This window comes from Manduca sexta, chromosome 10 (genome assembly GCF_014839805.1).
Source record: "Manduca sexta isolate Smith_Timp_Sample1 chromosome 10, JHU_Msex_v1.0, whole genome shotgun sequence".
In the NCBI taxonomy this organism is placed as follows: Eukaryota; Metazoa; Arthropoda; class Insecta; order Lepidoptera; family Sphingidae; genus Manduca; species Manduca sexta.
The window spans coordinates 6,763,397-6,790,936 of NC_051124.1; the positions used below are offsets into that span (position 1 = coordinate 6,763,397).

The 27,540-nt window shown below is 33.5% G+C and overlaps 1 protein-coding gene across 1 annotated transcript; it reads right to left on the minus strand.

Annotated features, from left to right (window-relative positions):
• Positions 1 to 1,552: 1,552 nt before the first annotated feature.
• On the minus strand, positions 1,553 to 27,229 carry LOC115455826 (uncharacterized transporter slc-17.2). Its single transcript, XM_030184569.2, has 9 exons — positions 27,018 to 27,229; positions 16,503 to 16,629; positions 13,766 to 13,850; positions 12,030 to 12,272; positions 6,880 to 7,051; positions 5,226 to 5,371; positions 3,452 to 3,672; positions 2,977 to 3,277; positions 1,553 to 2,592 (listed from the first exon to the last, which is right to left on the minus strand). The coding sequence occupies exons 1-9, from the start codon at positions 27,040 to 27,042 to the stop codon at positions 2,398 to 2,400; spliced, it is 1,515 nt and encodes a 504-aa protein (XP_030040429.2). The 5' UTR covers positions 27,043 to 27,229; the 3' UTR covers positions 1,553 to 2,397.
• Positions 27,230 to 27,540: the final 311 nt, after the last annotated feature.

A 27,540-nucleotide genomic window follows, 5' to 3' on the forward strand; every position in this document is an offset into this window, starting at 1 on the left:
CAGTGCGTAGACGTAGGGCCGTTGTGATTGGCTAATATTGAAATACAACAATAATAACCAATCACAACGGCCCTATGTCTATTTCTCAGTGCCGTTGGGCACTGAGAAACAGGATTGTATCACAGCTTTACTCCATCCTTAGATAAAAAACGTTTATGAATAAGGGGGTAAGACTTTAGCGCGGTATTCGTACTGAGTACTGACGCAATATACTACGCCACCACCGCGATCAGAGAATATTTCTGGAGAATGTGGTGAGAAACGCCCGGCCCGGTTGAATTTTTACTGCGCAAAAATTGACAAATAGCCCCTTAATTTTTTTTTTTGATTCGTGTACGTAATAACGCATTATTTCTCGCAAGTTATGTGCAAGCACCGTAGTGTTCCCATTTTTAGACCTTTGTAGGCAGTGTAATTGCTTTATGTGATTTTGCTGGCTAACTATTACAGAGTCCAGTTGCAATTAATAATTATTGAAAAAATAAGATTAATAATTTTCATGTTGGTAAAAATTTTAAGAAAAATCATAGTTCCCCCCTTATTTATCTTTCGGGGTTATTGATTTTTTTTATTGTAAAAGACGTCTCTCTTATGTATATAATTCAATTTGCACATAAAATAGAAGATATTATTAGCAAGATATTTTGTAATTAGCCAGCGATTAATCAAACGATATCTGGTAAATTAATATAGAGCAATATCGTGCTGTGCTTAGCATTAATATTCTGTTTATGGGCAATCGTAGCTCTTTCTATCAGCTGAAAGGCGTCCATGTCCTTAGTATGAAAAATATTCTATACAGTATACATACAGTAACTATATATACAGTATAGTTCACCTGAGTTGATAAATCTATTATATAGTTTGTGTGGTCGTACAATACTTTCGGCATAACAATTCCGGTAGCAATTGAGTGACAAGATGAGCAGGTCACGCGCCTGATGACAAAACTATCATAATTTAATTCAGAACTTTGAATAATAAGAAGCAGCATGACATTATTCCTACTTACTGCGCGTTGTCGCGTTTGACGTTGCCTGAAAATAAAGTACGAGAATATACCTTTTTTTTTCATTGCCTTAGTAGGTAAACGAGCGAGCGCTCCGCGTGATGGTAAGCAACCACCGCCCATAGATGAAAGAAATGCCAGATGCACAGCCAAGCCGTTGCCTACTGGGATAATGCCCAGTTAACGTTGGCTATATTATCACCTTTCAAACCCGTACAAAAAGTGTATTTATTTTTTAGGATTGTGGATGTTTATCCAACGAGGGAGTAAAATCAGGTGAAACACTCTCGTTTGCGACGAGTTTATGGGGTAAAATAGTTTTATTTCAATGATTAAGGCCAATGTGTATAAAAGATCCAGAAAATACTCAAGGAAACTAATTCATGAGTATTAAAAAAAGTGTGCACACAAATGTTGCTCAACCTGGGAGTCGAATCCAAGCCTTCCATTCCACGGCTTATATACGGTGCCTTTAAACCAAACCAAAGATTAAGTGCTGTAGGTATGTATATACAAGTAGGATAAATTATATAAAAAAAATAATTTAGAATTGATATGTTCAATAATTTAATTCAGTACCATTAAACGCTCTTTTTATTCTAACTTCAACAATCATCACAGTCATAATTTATAATCCGTTATGTAATTTTACATTAAACTTACAAGGCAATAATAAATTCGCGGCAATTTCTTGTTACTAGGTAAAAATTATATTAAATATTTACAATAACCTAATGTACTACGTACACTTGCAAAATGTTAAACTGACAGTACAAAGTCTCATTTTAAAATGATTTCTCTTTAAGTAAACTGATTTTAATTAAATTAATAAAACAGCTTAAATATAGATGACAATAGATGATCAATATGAAAATACTGAACGAAACACACGTTGATCTATAGAAAAAAGATAATTATCACATAATAATCACGAATGTCAAAATTATTTAAAATTTCCTTTCACAGAATTTTAATCAATTGCTTTAAAATAATTAAAAATTTAAACTTCAGTTAGTGTTTATGTACCTTTTCTTAGAGTATCCAAACTTTTTGAAATAATCCCTGTAAAGTGAACTTATGAACTTATATATTCGTGAAGAAACTACTTTAAATTCTATTACGAACATTTGACAAAATATGTTATGAATATGTGAGAGAAATTTACCAACTTCAAAACACGCTATACATTCCTTCGGCAATAGAAATAGTACTGTTATCCTGTCACATATACTTCTCATACTCATCTAAATGTTCTTATTTACATTTCCTCAAATTCTTAACCATGGCAGCCGTAATATCAAACTAACTGCTTATTTAAACCACAAATAAAATACTTGACGGTAAAATAACTGACGTCGTATAAAATGCTAATTTAATGGCTTGCAACACTATGTTTTAGGAGGAATTGTGATGGTGGTTTCGCTGGAATTGCTGGGTCTTTTATCGCGTTCGTCTTCTTCTGTAGGAGCCACGTAGTTCCAGGATTGCGTCTCTCCGGTACCAAAAAGTATGAAATACCCAGCTGAAGCGATGTACAATGATGCCCCAGTAATGAATACTGGTCGCCACTCCGCAAATCCATTCTGTGAAATACATGTATTGTATGTTAATTTCTGAATATACTTCCGCATATATTAAGATAAGAGTTTTATAGCGTAAGCTAAGCAGGCGGGCAAACAGGATCTATTGTTAAATTATCATTGTTACTTATAAATTATAATCACCCAAAATGTCAAAGGTTCATAAGGTACGTTGCCGTCTATGAAAAACGAATTCCGAGAGGAAGAATTCTGCCTCAGCAGGTTTTAGTGACCATACTACATGCAATGTTAAGTGTGCCTCCTTGTGTTAATGATATGCAAAAGTAGTAAACCATCCTGATCGGACCATCCATATCGCTATATATAAAGCATACTGCAATGCGACGCTACCTCTTTCAAAAGTATGTTCATAATATTTAAACTTACGCCATTCTTAGTGAAATACGCCGTAACTAAAGGCGTGACGAAACCAGCGGTGTTTCCTATTCCGTTGGCAATTCCGTACAGCGTTCCGGCAAAGTTGGGTGCTAAGTCTTGGTGGTTGACCAAATTAGTCAAGGTGGCTGCACCATTAGAGCCCATAGAGAATGTGATAAGGGCAACTGATAAGATCGGAGCGCAGCCGGTGTATCCAAGAGCGATGAGGAGCAGCCCAGGCACAACGTGAGAAAACAGACAGAAGAACTTCCTCATGAATGTTGTTGACACCACGTTTTGTCGGACGATTCTGTAAAAGTATTTTATAAATATAAGTATAAGCAAAAAAATTTTTGGTAATAAGTTCTTTGATGTCTAATTAAGCGGCACTCTGACAGACGTAATATTTCGAAATCAAACATCGAGAGGACTCAAAATTGAAAATTATTTTTTTATAATAATAGTTAACGAAAATAGTTTGTACCTGTCGCCAATAGCACCAAATATAAGAGAGAATAGCATCCTAGCGAGGTACGGCAGAGATGACAATGTGCCAGTAGAAGTCAGGTTAAATCCTAGAGCGCTTGAAACAAACTTAGGTGCAGCCGTCATGACGAAGTAAAGTCCCCAGTTACTGCCGTAGTGCAGGACAACCATCGCCAAGAAAGGGAATGACGTAAAAATCTTCTTAAATGGAGGAACTACCTGCGAAAACATTTAAAAAGACATACATTTTGAGTGTCCCATTTCTGATACGTACTTAAGTATTGAATATATTATATATATTTGATATCGCTATTTGAAGGGCACTATTGTCAAATCACAGCAATTGTTCATTATTCATACCTGCATGCTTATTAATGTCACACTTGATGCCCATAGAGATTATTAACGACATATTTTATTTATCCTTGTTGATTATCAAGGTGCATGTAATATTTATTCTAGGTATTTTGTCGCATTATTGATTTAATCAGTTAAGCTACTGACAAATAATTACGTTTTAAATTATTCTGATATGTACTCATAGTTCATATACAATATTTCCAATCAACTTATGCAATAACCAAAAATTATTGAGAAGATTAATTTAAATTTAACTCTACCTAAAAACGCGACGCGATCTGTCGGAATGTTCTAGATTTCTTCGTGAAATTGTTCTTTCCAAAAATATTTGGAAGAACCGCTTACAAACAGAAATAAACTATAGCAGATAATAGCGACATGATTACTAAATATTCGTTTCAAATAACTCCAATAAAAATAAATGACGTAAATTTTAATTGTTCGCTTTTTTGTTGGTTGTTGATTATAATTGCTGTACAAGGTTGCAGTTTTTTTATTGCAGGACTTGTGTATTTTATAAATACCACAAAAGTGTAAAACAAGTAATGTAACAAAATCATTTTATTTTTGTTATGATATCGTACTATGACCAATACTTATTAATTTGTTTATGGCTTTCGTGCCAGCGACTCTACATAGAGTTTTATTTGGGTTAGGTATCTATTATAATATCGTTATTCGTATTTTATAAATCTTCAGGCTGATACCTATCAGTTTTACTTAAGTTTTACCCACCATAACGGCAAATATGCATCAAAATCCATTAAATCGTGGTTACGTGACATGCAAACGCATTAGTCCTGACTAACTCAACTATTTTAGTATACTAATAAATTGCTCCTTGAATCTCATTTTATTACGCATAAAATTTATCATATGACAATTATTCTGGGCTTTAAGGAAAATGTAATCTATGACAATACCAAGTATTGCGAAGGCTTTCTGATAAAAATCTTCAGGTCTTAAAACTATGAGTGTGTTAAACTTTATGTTTCCACGCATTTAGTTACCATTTTTGTATGCACGAAGGTATTTCCGTGATTTAATCGCCTAACAGTATGTGATAAAAGCGTCTTTGCACTCTTAATAGTCACGATTTTGATTATTACGTGCAAAAAAGACACATTTAGATAGAGGTCGTTTCTGTTTGCAGTTATATGCGTAACGACGCTCGCCTTTGATGTCTCTACTTACTATAATAGCTAAATATCATATAGCTACATATTATAAAATAGTAATCAATAATTCTGATAAATATAAAAACATGCTACATATCTTAGAATGCTATTTAATATGTGATTGATAGAAAAACATCTTAATATGCACGATGACCGTTTACCATATTTAATCATTTCCTAGGCAATCGACATTAAATTATGAACTGTGTTAAATATTTATAAAGTTTATTTTACCTTTGTATCCTTTGAGCTATGCGCAACTTTATCACCGATGGAGTCAATAATGTACTGTTTCTCATGTTCTGATATGCGAGGGTGTTGTACGGGAGAATCGTAGACCAGGAACCACCACAGAAAACACCATACGATACCAATCACTCCTGTAAGAAATGACGAGGCAATTATTACTTTGCGATAAATTAGTAATGGTTGATTTTCAATTGTCAGTTATAATATATTAACTACACAAGATATAAGCTATGACAAAATAAAGTAATATAACTTTTTTGTTACTATAATCGTTATTTTGAATTATATTTTTTATCTGGTGATTGAAAAATCTACCCTAAGTATAATTGTAAAATATCTCTTTTCCAATAAATATTTTAAAAATAAAATTCTTTAAGTAAGTCTCCTTAATGTACCAGACATTCAGATATGCAAAATGTATTCAGCACCTAATAAGACACCGTTTGCGGCCATTTGAAATCCTTTAAAATTTTCACGTCTTTCATATGATTACATTATTTTCTCCATAAATAACCATATCAAATGGCAACATTTGCACACGCCTCACGTGTCAATTAACTATGTAGAAATCTGTGGGTACAACCGGAATGGAATTTCAATAGAGGTACATAATATATGAAAGCAAATTTTGTAACACTCATACAACATAATCTTTCATTGTATTGAGTTTACGACTAATAAAATAGTGACTAATAGAATAGTGGTTTGCTAATAGAATGGCGGTTTGTTGTGCTCACATAAATATGCAATTGTATGATTGTTGATCATATTGGTAGGTAGTTGATTTATGAATAGCTTAAGCGTGTTTTGTTACTTTGTTATTCGGACTGAAGTTTAAATTTGATTCATATCATAGCATAGTAGTATAAGGCTATTTGATCAATCAGCGAATTGCCGTCCATAAACAACATAGGTCTCCCCAATTGAGCGCCATCTATTCCGCTATTACGCAGTGCAGGTCTGCTACCTTTACTGTTATTCATTAGAATACATTTTATATATTTTTGTTTAAGGTTTCATCATCAGGTAACTAATCATTGTTTTATGTTAAACCTTAATAGCATCTACAATATGTAGTCCTTTAACAAAGATTAATGACCTTGCTCCGAAGTAAAGACTAGGTTCTGCTTGCCATAATAACGTTCGATAAGCTATTATTTAATAGATACCTATACTATACTAATAACAATTAAACTCATGGAAAACTTGTTCATGAAAATAATTATTTTAAGTAATTAAGGTATTTTCGTATAATTTTTATTATGACTACCACTTTTATAATTTGTAGATACTATAATTAGTATATAATACTAATTGTGAAAATACACTGTAACTAAATTATATTCTTAATTTGTAGTTAAACCTTGTCGTATTTTATTGTTTTTTACCGAAGCATAATTTAACTACATCTATTAGTTTTAGAAAAGCTCAGTACTTACTGTTAAATTACGTTTACGTTAATATAAAGAGATGAGTATATATTAACAAACTCGGTATAAAGTTTTGTATAAAATTTGTCACAGATTTGATCTCAAAAAAAGCAGTAATTAAATTTTTTTATTATACTTGCTGCACATCGCGATTTCTAGTTTCAATGTTACCAGAAATTTCAATTTTTCATATCTTAGTGGTGACATACCAGGAACATAGAAGGCATAATCCCATCCGAAGTTCTCGATGAGCGGCCCGGTGAGCGACCAGGTGACGACGGTGCCTATGGCGCCACCCAGCAGCGCACTCACGAACTTTCCTTTCTCAGCCGGCGGCGCCCAGTGCGCAACCAGAGCGTGCAGCGACGGAAACAAAAAACCCTGTAATATAATAACATATAAATAATCAATTATTATAATGTATGTAGTTGAAATACATGGTACGGGCCTCCTACCTTCACATACCCTCAAAAATCATGGAGAATTTCATGGAGAATTTTGAGGGTAGGTGAAGTATGCAGGTTTCCACACGATGTTTTCCTTACCATTAAAGCAAGCAATAATTCACAAAGTATACACCACATAACCTTAGAAAAGTCAGAAGTCGTGCCCTTGCGTTTTGAACCTGCGGACATTCGTCTCGGCAGTCCGTTCTACTCCCAACTAAGCTATCGTCGTTTCGCCGCTAAACATAATCAATTATAATAATGTATTGTGGTGTGATTGAAATACAGCAAAAACCCTGTTAACCATGGTAATTTGGATCTCAATAATGTTCGTTTCCCCCCTTGGGTCCTCCATTTGATTCGACCCGTTTGTGGCACAAGTTGAAAATCGTTTAATAAAATTCACAGTAACTTTGATATACATTTTTGAAGAGTAATTCGAGTAAAGAAAAATAAAATCGTCACGTTTTCTATTTAAATTCCATTACAATCATCATTTATCCTAAATACTTAATTGGAAAATGATTACCGCGTATCTAAAACTACTTATTATTCATGCCCAAGTATTCTAATGGTTTATTCAGTTTTTAAGTTTGCCAACTAGAATATTCAAATCGTATAATACCCAATTTGTAAGATAAAAACAGTAGCCTCAATTCTATTGTTGTGTATAATTATCTTCTTTATAAAATAACGTTTTCACAGCTCATAATGAATACAAAACGGTGTGCCTCTGTGTAAATGTAATATCGAAACTCTTTAGATATGCTTTCCACGCGTGAATCAATAAACATGACAAAATAATCGCAATTGACACAGGTGTATAAATTGTTACAGGAGACATGCCTGCCTACGCAACGACCGCATTGTTTTACGTCAAATGGACTATTCCTTGTATTTATAAATAAGCATTGAATTATTGTTCAGTTCTCATAAATCGCTGTTCTGTTATTTATGAGACATGATTGAGATCTAAAGCGATGATTTCTTTACAAGTTCATTTGTTTCATAGAATTTAAACTTCTTTGAACACACAACAAAGACGCAATTTAGGTACAAATTTAGCGATTAGCGACAGTCATTGTTACTTAAAATTTCATATAACATTACATCTAAATACCTCCTTTTTTATCAAAAAGTAAAATATTACACACATACTCACGATATTTTTGTAATCATAAGTTTTTAAACTTGTTTGGAAGATTTCCGTTTAATAAATGACTTAATTACATGTACACAGTGGGTAAATAATATTTACCAAACGAGTTTTTATTTAAAAATCGATCCTTGTGATGACGTAGAAGTTTCAAGTAAATGCTACGTAGTTAAAAACATAAGAATGTTTGAAACAATATTCTTTTTTTAATTCTTGGCATTAATAAATAAAAATGAAATACCATGAAGTTATAAATCGTGGCAAAGATAGATCCACAATGTTCTGCTTATTCTGTAGTCTTCCGATATACATTTTTATGAAGCTAGAATTATTAACCATTTACTATAGTCACCTTGAGGCGAATAGTTGAAGTGATTGCTTTGCAGTGTTTACGTGTATGTCCATATCGGTTACGTTGTTTGATACCAGCTCCATTCGATTAATGATGGAACATGAATATATTTTTTTAGTCGTCTGTTTCGATTTTAGTCAACACATAAAGAAAATATTTGTTTTTCTTGTTAGATACTTTAGAAATACACACTACATGTATGATCCAGGTAATATGTATGCATAAATAATACATTTGGATATGTTTGAACTAGAAAACCTCCAACAATATTTGACCGATCAATAAAAGTGATCAAAATTGATTTTAATAAGTATAATTTCATTTTATAACTGGTAGCAGTACAGTGCATTGAAGTGTCTACGTCGTCCACAAATCACTGTGAAAATTAATATAAAATATATATAAATCTAGTACATACTTTGTATATAATTGCATCGATTTCCGTACTATTGCTCATACAATAATCGGACGAATTGCATTTGAGAATTATAATAACCAATTCATTCACTTAGGTAATAGCTATATACTTATATATATACCTTTAATTCAAATTCTAAGCAAACTTCACTCATCTAAGATTTACTAGTATTTTAACTGCTAATTAATAAGAAAAAACCTGTGTCATTTCATTCAAATGATGAGCACACTGCATAATTAGAACCCGACAATGTCACAGCGCCGAGTCTCTCCAATTTACCTCGAGTTTCTAAGAAATTATGTCTTGGGTAACTTCTATAAGTGGTTTAAGGAATCCGGTTGATTATAATTAACTTCATGATTCCATGGATTTTTCACAACGCTACATGTAATTTAAGATATTTTTAAAGTAAAATTAACTGCCAGTGAAAATTACCTTTATGCCACGTTGGTAAGTTTTACTAAGATATTTTATTATTAAGTTTCAGGTGATATTGATATTAAACATTTTTATTTTTACGAATAGATTTTGAATTTTAGTCTGGCGTTCATGCTCTTTAATATAAACGGCAATGTTATGTAACTATATTAGCCCCTGTTGTAGCCCACTTTGTGAGAAAAATTTGGGGGCTTCGGTCCTAAAGTATAAGAAATAAGAATCTAGGAAGTTCGATCACGTTTCCTAAAATGGATAGGGTGCAAGCAGTTTTAGACTAATCATATTATGAGCGCTATAATAAAAATTAACTAAAAATTTATCGGGTCAAGCTAGCATATTGAATTGTATAGACCAGCTATACTCTAAGTGTGTTCCGCGGAACCCTAGGGTTCCGTGATACCTCTGTCGGGGTTCCGCAAGAATTTAGAAAAAAAAAAATCAAAACACCTCTCTCAATAATAATTAGTAACTGTTACATTGTACTTTTATTATGCTGATTAATAAAAAATACACTTATAAAAACAATTGTTTTATTGTAGGGTTCCATCAAGTATTTTGCTTCCCAAAAGGGTTCCGTCATTTAAAAAGTTTGAGAACCACTGGTATAGACAATATTTTTCACAGCAAAAATTAAACTCTAACACATTGAAAAACATTTCGTGCCTATCGTTATGAATTCATCGGTTAGTGTAAATAACAAGTATGTGTAAGTAATGTATCATTGTTCAACGAGATATGTGTTCTATCTATGTGAACTGTAGCATTGAATCAAAACTGTGCAATAAATCAATGTGTTGAAAGATGTACACAATATTTTTATCTTTACTTGCATATACACATAATAAGCCTCGTTTCCCGAAAGTTGGACAAACGCATAATAAATGCATCTAGGGTTCATTGATCTTTATTCCCCAATAATTGGGCACAAATTTCAATACTTATTATTCAAATTTGGAAACGCATTACAAATATTCGCCCAATCTTGGATCATAAAAACCCAGCACCTCAAAGCTAACCGTCCACGCACGTTAACACTGAAGATAATACGACTTTTTTGCTAATCATGTCTGACCATAATCACACCCAAAACAAAATTAACTAAAATCTCTTTAATTAAATGTAATTAATGCTAAAAATATCAGGACATAGGTGTTTACGGTATGTCTGTGTAAGATCAAATTCTTACGGGTACATCCAAGATAACATCACTGAATACCCAGCAAATATTCTCGGCAATACACATTAAGCTAAAAAAATGAACCAGCACCACAAAAATGCTAAGCCGATAGTAACCAATTCTTTCTCAGCGAACGTGTATAATCTGCCGCGTATTGTAAGTATATCTAGAGCACGAGTACGAGTAACCTTTTCTAGTGGCCTTTTTTTATGTCTCAACCAAGTTTTTAGTTGGAATACTTATTATAGGTGTCCCCGCAATATTTTGCCTAGTGCCACCACTGGCACGCCTGCCAATGTTCCACCATGATATAGAGCTGTATACTATTGACAGCCCAATGTCGTACTTAGTTTTGACACGTGCCATAATAAACTTTAATTTTTACTGAATAGGGTATTTGACTATGTTTGATTTTGTTTATTTTTTACTATGTAACAGCAATTAACACAAAATAGAAGTTTTGCTGTGAAAACAGATTTAAAATTCGATAGCAAATGAAGCAGTAATTTAAATTTTAAATATTGCTACGTGTAAGAATGGGCGCGAAGTGGGGATATCGTTCCATCTCTTTCTTTCACACGCAGTGTAATGTCCGTTGACGTCACATGCAAGTATCGTCCCTTTTCTGTTTTTTGACATTTACCCCTACTACCTAATTTCAATGGTTTGTTTCTTGTATATTTTTAACCAGATTTCAATGATTTCTTCTGTTTTAGAATTGATACGACGTACATATTTTATAAAAGTTATAAATAAAAATAAGTCCAATACCCTATTACAAACGGAATAAAATTGTTAATCAACGTGGTGTTTATTTCCTAGTGAAGCGGGTCAAGGAAGTAAGTTACTAGGACTATTTACTGTCTGAATGGATTGATATATTAAGTCTTTATGGTCGCTTGGATTCCTTCTGTAAAGGCCACATTAAGTGGCGATTCTATATCCTGACGAGTTAACGTTGCTCCGCTACTTTCACATAATTACTTTCCACGTCTATTTTTAGACCTGACATTATCTAAATTGTTGGAGGCGCCACACGAATGTTTCATTTTAGATATATGCATAAAATTGTCTTACTGTTTTAACTACTATTAAAGGAGAAGTGCGTGTAATTATTTGTTATCAAAGGAATGAGGCTACGACAGGCCGACATAATTTTAACAATTTCTATAGATTCAAAATTATCAGACGTTTTCTGTCAAATGCCTAACGAACAAAACAAAATTCAAAAAGTCCAGGACAAATTGAAGTTCTGTCCGTCAATGATAGGTACATACAACTCAAGCTTATTAAACCTTAACAATTTCCAAAAATCCAAAATCCAATCTGTAAAATAAATAAATATAGCTAAAATTCAAAAATGATTACACACCGCAGCCAATCCAATTACGAATCTCACAGCCACCAGCACCATGTAGTGTAGTTTGGCCGCTTGGGGACTGATTAGTGTCAGCACAGCACTAATCAGCATCGTGATGAACACCAGCTTGCGCGGACCCCAGAACTCAGCCGCGGTCCCGCTCACCAAACACGTGATAGCGTAACCCCAGAAATAGCCAGATAGCACGTACGCTTGCTCTTGAGTTGTCCATGTGAACGTCACCACTCCCTCTGGCTGCAAACAATAAGGTTATGTATAAACATACATAGATATTATCGCCTCAGTGGCGTAGTTGTATAACGGTACGCCTGCAATGCTGTACGCACGTACACACACACGCATTTATCCCCGAAGGGGTAGGCAGAAAAGCAGCTGGTGCCCCCACTTTCCGCCGTGTTTCCTCCGTCCCATGATGTGGTAGGGGGGCGAGCCTATCGGCATATCGGACGCTAATTCCAGACTCCGGGCTGGTACTAAATAGAAAAACCCTATATCACTTGGCCCGACCCCGGGATCAAACCCGGAACTCTACTAATTAATAACATGCGTTTCGGCTAGCGCTATTGTGCAACTGTAGTTTCGTAGCCTGCGCAGTAGCGTCTACAACGAAATACTCATAGGCAAGTTAAAGCTGAAAGCGCGGGTATGTGCAATGCTTATACTTCCCACGTAATGACAACTATGTATATAGATATGTCACCTGCATGTTAATTATAAATTATAATTAATACAGTTACGAATGTCCCTGATATAGTAGTCCAACCAGTTATTGTTTAAATGCACAGATTATCACCAATTGAATGTATTGAAATTTATCTGTGTTGTCTAGGTTAGGCTTTCCAGAAATTATAGACATTTTTTCTTGTACCCTGTGGGTTTTATTAAAATTTATATGACCTGTTCCATCAACGTCTACGTGGTTAGAGTTGCGCACAAAATTAGACTAGCATTTAAGAACTGTTATTCCTGTATGATATATTACAAGCTTTTATTCCCAGAGGGCTAGGTGGAGAAGCAGCTGGTACAATTACACTCATACATCTTAACTAACAACATTAAACCTCGTAAGTTGACACATTATTTTGTATCATTATATGTAAGGATTTTTTATTTAATACGTTGTATAATGTAATATGTGTATAGTTTTTTAAAATAAAAACAAAAACGAAACATTGATTCGACCTATAACATTATAAGCGGTAGCGCGGGATTTTCCGTCCGTTTCGGAACATTAAAACATTTTATATTATGATATGCATTTTTTTCGCTAGCTCCTAGTTTCTTGTTGAAAAAATGCAATAATTTACCAAGGATGTAACAAGAATTAGCTTTTTTAAGGTGACAATTATCCCGAATTTTTGCCATAGGTAATAATAATTTATTGATGACAACTCGTATCATTGGATTCAATGCAGGTAATTTAATATTTCTTCTTATAAAATCGGTAAACATGCCTTGAGATATTATGGTAGGCTATATTATACTGAGTACATACGTCAATACCATCACACACTTTTAACTTTTTCAAAGGTGCGCGCAGTGGTGAAACACACCCATAGGGAGCGTTGCTATTTACCAGCCACAATTCCAAACTCCCGACTGATAATGAACAGGAAAACATATAATATCGCTTTGCCCGTAATTCGAACCCAAGAAGACAGAGCTTGCAGCATAATATATTTATTTATTTTGTAACGTAGTTGTGCATAGAAGTATATTGTGCTTACCTGGCGCAGTTCTCGCTTGGTGACGATTGTTGCGTTGTATAACGAACTATCGTTGGTCACGATGGCCTTGCATTCGCTTTTCACCCTGTGAATAACAATGAAAATTAAATTGAGCACAACAATTTTATCTGTAGCAATACCAATCTATTAAGGTCGTATACTCGATTTGTTCGTGTTTTTCTTGCCTTGCCTGATATAGCGGATGGAAACATATCGAACTCCTAATGTTGGATATATTGAAACAGTAAAATAAAACTAAAATCTTCTCTTGCACGTAGCAAAAGAGCGTATACGGAATACGGAAATACGCACCATCGCAAGTATTTGTTATTATCATATCAAAACAACAACAAAAAACAGTAGGTTTTTTACACATTCCATATACGCAAACATGTATCTAGTTAAACGACGCGTACAATAGTACAGTCAGCCACAGAAGTAGCTGAACTACAAACCGCTTGTACACATTAATTTTAATCGAAATATTATTTAACTGTATCTAAAATAAAAAAAAATCCACTGAGGTTTATATTAGTGGATTGTTAACACGGACACAACAGTTAAAGGCAATGTAAAACTTCGAATTTATTCAACTACTTTTATGACTGACTGTACATACTGATTGAATTCCACTCTTTACGATGTCTCGACTAATCTCTTGTCTCGGACAATGGCACACATTGACACCTATATAGCCAATCGTTCAATTTACGAATACAAGTTTTGCAATCAGTAAACTTTCTAAGAAAAGCGTTGTGTTGCAGTTTATTACGTATATTCCGTATGAAACCACTCAAGCACGTGTATGGACACGCGTATCGAACTGTGATGCGAGGTAATTTACAACTAGCATGAAAGGCGAACTCACGTGTACCTAACTGCGAAAGAATTAAACATAAAATTATAACTTGATGACATTCAAAGAAGAAATAATGCATATTGGCTTTAGAAATGTCAATCATATTAAGTTAAATATTATTTTAGACTTTCCGTTTAGAAATTGTGTATATTAGATAACAATAATTATGCGCCGGAAAGTTAAAAATTTGTAAATTTTTCCATACCTGTCTTACTCTATAAACAACCGATGCATTTCATTAAGATATAGGCAAAATAAGAACCCAATCTTTAGGTATATATTCCTTAAATTATTTTGTTTATAATGTAGCTCAATGATTCTTAATGATTTCTTATATTGAATGAATTTTTGATGTCATAAAATTAATAATATGGTTGTTTTACTTAGACAAGATAAAATAGGTAACAATGAAAAATTTTTGCACGATGTTTGTTTTACTTAGACAAGATAAAATAGGTAACAATGAAAAATTTTTGCACGATGTTTCATTCCAATAACAATAACATATGCATCAATAATATAAATAAGCAGATTTTGCAAAATGACACTACGGTAAATATATTTTAGCTGTGGTTTTTCCGACGTTAATGCTACATTTTAATGATTATTTCCTTATGTTTTAGGATATCTGTATAATTTATTCTAATTCCAAAGTCACATTATAGTTATATAACTACTAACGTTTAGTCTCAAATTAATTTAATACTCGATGCTAAACTAAATTTCCGTATAGTTCCGTCTAACATTAATTGTTAATACTTGTCGAGAAACGCTGTTTCGGTTTCTAGTATGTGTAAGTCTCTTCTACTATCACTTTCACTCTTCGTAATTTTGATTTCTTCTCAAAACTTCACCGGACTTGTTATTAGTTATGCTACATTTTATTTTTTAAATCGAACACTGTAATTTCGACAATAACGTGCAACGGAACACATGAAAGTATATAAACTGACTCAAAACACAATAAAATTCGCTTTTATTTATCTTGTTATTACACAGATACTTCAGCGAGGAAGAATTTCGATTATATTCATATATTTGTTACTGTACCTTGCTTGTGTGTATCTATATTTGACTCAATGCGAACTATATATCTACAGAACTTTTTTGTTTGTTACAAGATTTTACCTTTTGAGATAATATATAGAAATGGCAGTTATTTTGCTCATTATGTTTTTCAGAGGATTGTATTACAGCTTAGCGATTTCCCATTGTTTTAATCTCTACGCTTCCAACAAGATTATGATTATTTAGATGCTCTTTTATAAAGATATTTTAAGCTCTTACAATCCCAAAAAGAACGTATTAATTCTACATCATTTTTTATGAAAGAGAGCTCTTAGAAAGGTAAAAAAAATTAAAAAACTCATTTTTATATTAATTATTCTGCTACCTCGCCTTGCGTCTTATATTACTCCAATGTGGAGTTGGGACCCTTGTTTCGAAATATGTTGCAAATAAACTTTGCCTTAGTTTTTATAAACGTTCGTCTGGCTAACGTCGACTCGAGGATCTAATTTTGAGCAATTCATCTTAGCCCCATGATTAGCCCCATGATTAGCCACATGATGTCCACTGATGAAATAATGAATTAATATTAGAACACTAAGTTTTTTTTCCGTCCTGGAATTCGAAGTCAAGACCTCCCCGTGCACACTCCATATACCTACGCTATCACTAGACCAAGGAAGCAAGAATCATCGTCTTATTATCATTATTTGATTATAAGCATATAAGATTTACATTTAAGTTTTATTCATAAACATAGCGATAACTCGTTCTAAGGCTGTACTAGCTTCATCATTATTTAAAAGATGTTAATAAATTATAATTTTATTACGAACTTTTTATTAAATAATATTAAAAAACGAAACTAACGATACTGTGTGCGTCTCATCGGGCACCATAGCGATGATGTTGACGCTCATGTTGACCCTCATCATGTAGTTGACCCAGCACGCGAAGAACATCATGACGGCCACGTTGAACCGCGCCGGCACCACATCTGTTGCCAAATATAATAACATTAAAATCATATAAACAACATCTCACTAAACACAAAATTGAGAGACCTTTCACGTTCCTAGAATTCGCATAAATTCAATAAAGCTATATTTTTCCTCAACAATTTGCATGTAAATTTTAAATCAATGGCACATTGGTATCATGTAGGTATTCATTTTCATACGTTTATTTCAAGTATATATAATAGATAATGGGACGTATAGTATCTATTGTGAATGCGGAAAGAGTAATGAGTTTTTGACTTTAGCAAATAACAGATGCCAAGAATGCTCGACCTCGTAGGAACCTGTAAATGTTCGCGGAAGATAAACTTTCGAATACAATGTCAATACCGCCGAGCCGGTTGACAAACATTAGGCTAGCGGTTCATGGCACCGAACATATCTGTACTGGATAACTAGAAATACCATGATTAAAAACAAATTGGGACGACGTGAAAGCGAAAGCAGAAGCTTGACATATTGAGACGCTGATCTAGTTCAGCGAGCCGAAATAATGTGATAGGATGCAAGTGAAATGAATTGAACAGATGACGGGTGCAACCGAGCGTGCAGACAAACTTAATTACATTGCCATCAAAGGGAAATTGATAACCAATCTCAAAGCAGGTTAAAATATTCGTTACGTGCAAAAAATTGTGTTTTTATCGTGTGACCTCAAAACTCGTTGGACAGATACCTCGCGATGGCACCAACCTCCATTTGTAAGCACGATATTGAGAGAATCTCAATGTTTTTTGTTAAGCTTGACCTCATACAACCGTAAAGGTTGAATGATGTTGGATCGGTGAAGTAGGTTTATCAACCGCGCCCGGTAGAATAAATTTGTACCCATGACAAGGGATTTTGCAATAGTACGTGTTATACGGGCGATAATTATAGCAGTTAATTACGCCATGTAAATAAATAGCTTTTTTAAACGCAAAATTATGCATATTTTGTTAATTTCTGTAGTGGTTTTCAAATATAACTTTGCTCTATGATGTATTGTGTTAATATTATAGATGTAAACGTAAGTATTGCCTATATTTATCGGTTGGTTGTTTTCGCAACTAACCCACGGTATAACCTATACATTAGTCTAATAGAATTTACGTCAATAAGAACTCAAAGGGCAGAAAGACCAAATTATTTAGCGATAATAGGATTACTGATGTTTGTAACGAACTCCATAAGCCGCTTCAAACCGGTCTAAATGTTTGATAAAATGTATTCAAATAACATTCGCGATAAAAATCAGTCGCGGTGTAATAACATTATTTTATTGGTAAAGTAATTAAATTATATGTAACTAAAAACTGGCGCTTTAAATTGATTAATTAAATATCTAAATATTAAAAAGGGCACTAATTGTCCGAATGAAAAAGTCAAATATCACAAAAATTATGTAGCTTTTTAATGTTCTTAACAACTGATGGAAGGTGTACTAAAGGCTTCGGATGAGATACCAACACATAGTAAAATCTTTCTATACTCAGTAATTACTTGTTAAATACTTATCACACTGGCGATGTACCAGCAAGTTACTAGCGAGGCAAATAGTGACTTGAAATTCAACCTATAATTACACCTTTTTTATTTCTGTATCTGAGGCTCCGATTGTATATTCTATTGAACAAAAAATACACTTTAGAATCATATCATATCTAAAAATATTATATGTAGTCATAACTATGTAAAAAAGCAAACCAATAATAGCTATCTTAACGTTTTCATACACGAAAAAAATTGCCATATTGATTTCTTAAGTTTACGCAAATGTTAGACATTAAAATTAAAGTATTTTTCGGATTTTATCGCGGTTTTTATATTTTAATTTTCTCTCAATGTTTTGAAGACTTCGCAGCCTTGGTGGTCACAGGGAGGACTTGACCATGGGCGGAATTATCCATATTGTCAAACAAAGGCGCACGAAGGCCAATTTGCAGGGAAATCTCATCTATACTTGCTATTATATAGAGCTGAAGAGTTTGCTAGTATATTTTTGTGTTTGAACGCACTAATTGTAAAATTATTTTAATGTTGGATAGCCCATTTATCAAGGAGCGCTATAATAGGCTATTTAACATTACGCTATGACCAATTAAAGTGTAGCATCAATGAAAAATGTCGCAAAAACCGGGAAAATTTATCCCTTTTGACAACTTTCGTTTTTTTGCGCTGCGTAAACAGTTAAAGTTACGTAATAATCGTGAGTGACGGAATTATTCCTTCAAATAGTTCTAAAAAATATTTTATAAATCAAAGACCCACGACGCATCTGTCTGCCTGTCTGAACGCGATGTATTCAAAAAGTACCCAACGTAATTAAATGAAATTTAACTTTAAGATAGTTTGACGCCCTGGGTAGGATAGAGGCTACTTTCTATCCAGGGAAAAAATATAGCGTGACCTTTTTTTTAAAGTTAGTTTACAATATACATAAACGAAAGTTCGAAGAAATAATTGCTTACTAATTTAATATAATGCGATATTATTTTTCAAATATCCTAACAGTCATATTATAGTTATTCGATTCAAGATAAGGCTGTCGACATACACTTATCCAGCATACAAAATCCAGATAACTTTTTTGTTTGTCATCTCTCGTTTTGTAAACTTCGTATTAAATCCCAAATATATTTTATCAGCATAATCGACAAGCCATCTTTTAGTATCCATACTGTCCTTGTCAAAGTATCTTTGAATATGTCATACTTATCATCCATACCCAGTTATTATTTCTTTTATGTGCTAATCATCGGTGGGATGAGGCTTGTGGTAAATGTGGGCAGGAATCCTGACATTGTCACAAGCCATTATTTGTTACGTGTTCATTGTGTTGAATCTTTGACATACTACTTAGACATACCTACTATTGTTCGGGTAATTGCTATGGATCATAGATCATAATTTGCAATCCGGTTAGTACGACACCAGCCAGGTATACAAAAATTCTGTACACTTGGGTGTGGTAAGCGATTTTGAATTTAGTACGTTATTTATAAGATCTCTTTTAAATTAAATTACTGGCTTTTATAACTTGGACTTGGTCCTGCTGCTAAAAATTTCCAGACTGTCATTTTGGATGCGACCTCAATCCTGAGTATTATATTTAAATTTTATTGCAATTCAGTAATATAAATATTTTATGGACGAGTTAATTAAAATAACTAATCGAAGAGACGTAGTATATGTAAACAAACCCGAGTCGGCAATAATGTATTCTCTCACTTTCGCTAGCATTCGTTCCGTGACTTTTCTAATATTTATATTTTTTGGCCTTTTCTGATGATTCCAAACCTATAAAATAAATAAAAGTAAATAAATTTGCCATAATACTTAACATCTTTAAACTTCTCAAATTATAATTTAATATGTGTGCGGAATTCGTACAATTCTGCCATTAACGAATTGCGTCTTCTATTATAACAGTTTGCTAGTGTGTCAAAATACGAAAGGTAGTAAAGCTCGCTCTTTAACCATTATCAGAAAATGCTCACTTCGCTCCCTCATCTTGCCAAATTTTTATCAACTTTCTTACGAGGATATTCCAGGCCACTTAGCCGTAACTGTTAACACAGCCATTAAACTTATAAAAACGTCGAGGATCACAAGCGCCCAAATATGGTATCAATATATTTATTAATTTTCGTACGTAGCTCCGCCAGTGAAAAATTCCGTTGCCTATTATACTCAGGAATATTATACTTAGTGTTTTATTAGTGAATTATTTTTCTGAGCAGAAAATGTAGAATTAAGCACATTCAGATAAACATCATCTAGTTTTTTTTAAACATTTTTTGCATTTAACTAAATATTAATCTATTGTAAATTACTTAATGTTGGTATTTTCGAAATCCGATTCAAGTAATTTACTGACGACAAAATATAATAATTTAATTCCCAGAGTATATCACTACACTATGTTACCTATTTATACTTACTTATAGCCCACTAATCACAAAAATATCAAGGACTTGTTACAACGTCAACAACCTTAAAATTGATAAACAGGTTGCCTAAAATAAAAATTAAAAGAAGATAGAATGGAATTTAAGTAAAAACAACCAATTTAGAACTCATGCTTCTTCAGACATTATTCTATAGCTAAGCTGAGTTAGATATTGTTATGTGTCAGTTTCTACTTGGGTAACTAGACCACAATACGAACTTCGCTTCGACAGTGGCGTAAACGCATGGCTGAACTACTTAACTAACAGTCTAACACATGGTTATTTTAATGAGTCGCGAGACGACGTCAATCATTTGCGTAACGGTGTGCTCGTGCTAGGCTCGCGATCTGGAAGAATCCGAATGTCCGTGTAGCGGTGAAAGTGCAAGAATGCAGGGTCCGACTGGTTGGGAGGCGCCGGCACCCGCGCCCGAGCCGCCGCCGTGGCGACTGCGCTCGGCGCCACTGTCAATCGTTAATGACTGACCATCCCGTTTCTGCCACATTTACCTGCGTAATTAATCCTTTACTGGTTTTATTTGCACTTTATTGCACACGAGCTAACGACATGTGTACTAAGCATGTTCTTAAAATAACATGTCAGCTACGAATGCTATTTTTAGATATAGCTAAATAATATATTTTTACCTAGGAATATTTTTGGTAATTTAGCAGTTAATGTTATAATTGCAAACAAATTTATTTTAATTCTTATCTTATCTGTTATGTTATAAATGCGAAAGTTTGTGCAAATGCTTGTTTGTTAAAAGTAAACGCATAAACAACTGATCGGATTAGGTTGAAATTTGGCTCGCGGGTAGATCATGTCTTCTTAATACCTACGCCAATTTTTATCTCTGTAATTTCCTCTCATGGGAAATAATCGGTTCTTTAAAATAAAACCTTTTTAATAGATGCCGCTGATGCTGATGCCCACTTGTGAATAAAAATACTTATTTTTTTCCTGCAAGCCCTAATCAGAAAAAAAGAGGTACTAATATAAGAAAATTAAAAATTCGCTTGGACATAAAAGTCCGAAATGTGTCTATATTTTCCTCTTAGGTGTTATCCTGTTCACTCTGCGCGGTAAAAAAAAAACCTCTTTTTATTAACCTACTCCCAAAACAACAAATATCTTTCTAGGAATTATTAACATTTAAAATCATTGCAAAACTCACAATGTCGTTATTATGTATAAATCGGATTAAAATCGTGCCAAAATAACGTCGTCTGCATAGCTAAGTGACAGCTACCGTACACCGATCACAGTAAACTTTCAAAGTAATTAAATACTTGGCAAGTCCACTTGCAAGTACAAACATACACTAACGGTACAGCCTACTTATGTTCCATGTGATTCATTTCGCACTGTTCTCAACACGAACACACAAAAATGAAATATTTTCAAAGAACCGGTTCAACGTACGAAGTTCGTTCACGTACTCAGGTAAGGACGTGAGATGATCTCTAAAAAAATATTTTCCTGCAACATTCATGTACAATTAGATATATGTTATACGTAGTAATAACTCATAATTTAAACTACGTAATTATAATTATCTTATTAAAGACAATTGAGCAAAATAATGTGAACATTTTCCTTGTTGTTAAAGTAAATAGCGATGTTAAAAACTCATCTAATACTCATAAATGCACGAACTAGAGATCATGGGCCTATAGGTACCCTATATGGGCCACGGCAAACCTATTTCGATAAACTTGTACTAGCAAGATTTAAAATTCATGCCACGTTGTAGTTGTCGTGTTTACAAATAAACCAAAACGTTAATAAGAAACGTGAGTACCGTGTGAAACGTAATTAACAAGGCTACATAATTTTAAACACGAAATATGTAAATAATTAGGTATTTACCTCGCTCAAAATTACCTTTATAGGTTATGTTAAAATTATTCACAACTTTTGTCTGCGTTTCTAGAAAAATTAAATTATCGAAATGTATTTTTAACATAATTCGACTAAGACAACACACATCACGCAATCATTCCCGAAGAAGATATGCAGAGGAGCAACCAGGGCACCCACTTTTCGCCAAATGTGTTCCTTCCTATGATGGGACGGGGGGCGTGCTTATCACCATATCGGACACAAATTCTAGACTCCGAGCTTTATACTTTGCAGAGAAACCCGAGCTACTGAGACAAAAAAACACTTTGCCCGACCCGGGATTCGAATCCAGGATCTCAGGACACTGCCGTACCGCGCATGCAGTACAACTACGTCACCAAGGCAGTCTAGATTGAATCTCTAAAATGATAACATTTTACAGTGGTTTCTTATAGAAGGTGGGTGACCGTAAAAAATAATGAAGATTAAATCCTAAGGGATTTACCAAGGTTTTGTCCAAGAGATATCCCATTTGGCCCACAGATATAAATGCTAAATTAGCACTATAACAGTGGCAGTTTGTCATGGGAAACCTTTGCTATAATTGTTGTAAGGTCATTCAAACGTGAAACGACGGAATCACGCTTTACACGACTTATCAAGGACGACATGGCATTATACGGGTTTATTTGTACCTGTACCAATAAAGATGGAGATTTGCAGAAAATATAAATTGATTAGTTCAGAACATTTTTGAATGTCATGTATGGTCGTTAAGTAGTAGGTATCTCGTATGATATAGTCTTTTTGAATAGTATGCAAATACTTTTGTATGCGGATTTGAAAACACGTGTTGCGCAGGATTGAAATTTGTGTCCAATAGGTCATCGGTGTCAGGCTTAAACCCTATCACACGAAGACCCATAGGCTATCAATGTTGAATTTATCAATATTTATCGGCCTAGCGGGCAGTATATTTTAAAGTAGGGGCAGCACATTAAGTAATTTTTCAGAAAAATTATTCAAGATATTTTGTATACGTAATGTATACAAAATATCTAAGGACTTTTTTATTTTTGGGTCATCACTCTGTTAACTGAATAGCCAAAAGGTATAAATCCGGCAATGGACATAATATTATGAGTTCACTAATTAGATCTCTGCATTAACCTTCAGAGATAAAGGGCAAAGGTGATTATGATTGCTTATTCTTTATTGAACACAATTTGTCACAGAAATTCGACAAACATTACTTATATGTTTTTCGTGACATACATTTATTTTTGAGAAATATCTACTTATTTATAATTATTGTTAGACCTATGTCAACCAATATAGGTGTTTGCTATGTGAACTATTGGTTAAGGAAACCCAATTAGTGAAACACTCACGAAAAAAATTACCTTATTTTATTTTTACTCAACAGTTCGGATTTATGTTTACTTATAGAACCCAATAAACTTAAAAACTTATAAATTGTGATACTTGAACCGAATTGCTTTGTTTATCAAAAGTTGAATTAACTTTTTTTCTTTAAATTGTGCCGTAATTTGTTTATTCAGAATAAAAAGACCATACACATTGTAATTTCACGCATAATTACATTCATCTTAAAAATAACGCTATCCGTATGTATTGCTACATTTATGCAATATATATTACATAAACACATAGTTACTACTACTATTTAGATGTCACCTTTGTATATTTACGGGTTGCTTCAAAACTCTGAAACTACAAAAAGGATTCTTAGAATTATTTAATTTTCTAGTGAGTATCGGATATGTTAACTTTTATTAGATAGCGTAACTTCCTATGCAGTACCGGCTTTTGCTTACCGGGCGGATGGATGTACCATTTTTTCGGTGAAGGTTCCAAGGATGTATTCTATCTTTAGTAGTCCGTGGCGACACTTATGACTTGTGAGGTTTAATCTAGGACCTGATACACTGAACGAACGCCTGACCTTCCATTATGCCTCAGGACTTGGCCCAGTCTACCGCAGGCCCATTCCTACTTCTTAAAGCCGGTACACGTACGATATTTTTTTATTGTTTCAAATATAGTAAAAAGCAATGAAATGTCTGTTAAGAACATAATGATATTATGTAATAGCAGCTCTCCATCGAGAGTTTTATGAGTAACAAAGCTCTTGCGTTGCGTTTGTGTGTGTGTGTTTGTGTTTGTCCCGTTTTGCTTTCTTTTTACTAAGTTTACTTGAGATGAAATTAGTTACAGCAGATGCTAAACTCGACCAGAATAAGAATTGCATGTGGTAGATGTGGTACATCAAACAAAAAATATCGAAGATTGATCTAGTATTGTGGATGTTTATACAAAGAATAAATTATTTGTTGAAACCATTGTGAAAATGTAGACTAGGGGAATATGAGACGAACTAAAAAAAACATTTGACTAAATATACCTACTTAATTAGGAGACGACGATAAAGTTGACTAATATGAAGGAAAATAAGAGGTATTCAGATTGCGGAAAGCATTGCTCTGATGCAAAAAGGTAATATAAAAATTTCCATATTGCAACTAATAGTTACTGCGATATATTTCTTTCCTCTGTTTTCAAGAACCTTTTGGAGATTCACGCGTTGGCTAAGGCCGATCATGAAATAGGCGGCGGGAAAATTTTCGAATAAACCCAGCCTCTGCGCTTAATATAAGTAAGGCAATCACCCCATTGATCCCCGTTAATATCCCAATAAAGATTTACACCTTATGCCTTATTCTAAGAATGGAAATAGCTGCCCGGTTTCCAATTATCTCTGTCGTATTAAAAATAACTAACAGATACAAACAAAAGATTATTACAAAAGGAGATATTATTTTTTTACATATTATTTTCCTTATGTGGATATGATATAGATAGTTGTTTCATTTCAAATAATTTTATTCAAAGCCTAATAACTAAGTTATGCGTAATATCCTGCACATAACACGAATTTGCTTGATTGGTAGACAAGCAATAATTTTGCAATAACAAGTTATAACGTCACTAGCGTAACTTTATCTGACTAATATTTAAAAAAAAACCACAAACATTAACATATTAAGCACCGTAAACAACAATAAATCCAAAAAAAAGGCACTAACTACACACTAATTAATAACTTCACGAGATTATCTCTATCATTGCGCAGCGCATATTGTGTTCTGCGTCGATTATATTTCAATGTTTTCTGAAGTACAACAAAGGCGATTAATAAACAATACTAACTGCTCAGAAGAGGGCTACCTCGGGGTTCCAATCATTTTATTTATTTATTTAATACATTATATTACATTATATTGGTTAGCATTGTGATTGTGTATTGAATTGCACGCCGGTTAAAAATATTTAATGTTTATTGTGGAGTGCAATAAACTTGGAATTTGAATTTGAATATATGATCTTAGGATCTCGGCTTAGCAGTCGCTTGAATGGCATTCCATCTTTCATGGGCGGCTGCCTAAGCTAACTCATTCGTCATCGTGGACGGTAGCGATTCATGCAGCGAGAAAATTAAAAACAATATAAGTAGTACATACAAGCAACAATATTGACATTGAACTCGATTTATCACTTTTATCGAATATTATGTACTCTTAAGTTCTAAAAACACATTAAAAAAGTTGTAATTGTATAAATTAGGTAAAAGGAATAAAAACCGCATTATGACTTTACCCCATTGACGTGCAAGGTAATGGTAAATATCGAGATAAATTGACACTACGCTCACACTATAATTACTCCTCAATGAATATTTGATATCGTGAAACTGAGATTTATTTATTCAAATTGTAACAAAATACATAGTTCGTTTTAACGGTGAAGCCCAAAAGTGCCGTTTTTAGAAAAGGCTTTTTTCGTAGTGTTAACTGTAATTTATAGTATAACAATAGAAAACATCACCATAGGAAACTATTCTAAAGTAACTCTAGTAATTCTAAATTAAAAAGAACGTAGTCAAACCAAAATAAAGATATATTAGTAATCTAATCATTTTTGTGCCTATACATACGTAAAAGGCAAGTTTCCGAATATCCTAACAATTATTTTAACGAAAATTATTTAAAAGGTAAAAATGTAGGTACTTTATAAACACCTTACATCATTTTTGTGATTTCCCAAGGTCGTGATAAATAATCTTTAACGTATTACACAATTAAATGTTATTAAGTAATTAAGTATTACAAAGCAACCCACTAAAACTCAAAAAAACAATGTAAGTTTTCTTCATTCATAATTTAAATTAAAATTTAATAACACCAATTCGTTTCGCAGAAATAAAAATATTTACTTAAGTGTGTATTTTTATACAGTATGACGTTATAAGAGTCACGGTTGGTATTAAGTTTACGTCGTTCCTCTCACTAAGCAAAACAACAATAATAAGCGAATAAACATAAAATACTGAACATCATTGACGCAAGTTATGATTGTGAAAAAAGATACGAAAATTACAGTAGTTGGTATAACTACTTAATATTTCTTAGAAATAAAAACAATACGGTTAGATGATTTTAATATTACCTCCGCTGATTATTACAAACATTTGATTTTTAGTTGAATTAAATATATGACGATACACTTACCGAATAGTTTAATGTGGAACTTCATTGTGAAAATTGCATATAGCACGTTATTAACACGAAACACCCGCACGGCGCGATAGACGGCACTCGGATCGTGGCAAGTGTTCGCACGCACGGCCGAGGACGCGAGGCGAGCGGGCTGCGGGCGCGCAAGTCTTTCTGCGACTGCCTTTGCCTTTTAGATCCCCACTGCACTAGTCGAAGGCCTTGCATACTACTTCATACATCCTATCGTCAATGAACATCGGTGTGGCAACCAATATTATTTGAATACTAGTAACTTAGGACTGATACTATAATCTATCTTGTTGCCTATAGAGTATGCACGTATCTAAACAATGCTCTAATATCGATCAACATCAGGTTTTTGACACAGCACGATGCAATTACATGCTGTATTTGATTTCAAATTTTACTACGAATTACTTAGGCAATGTTTACAAATATTTCATCACGTCATAAACTTGTTAAAACATAATTATTTAATTCAGGTATTATAATTATTTATCGGTATTGAAGGATA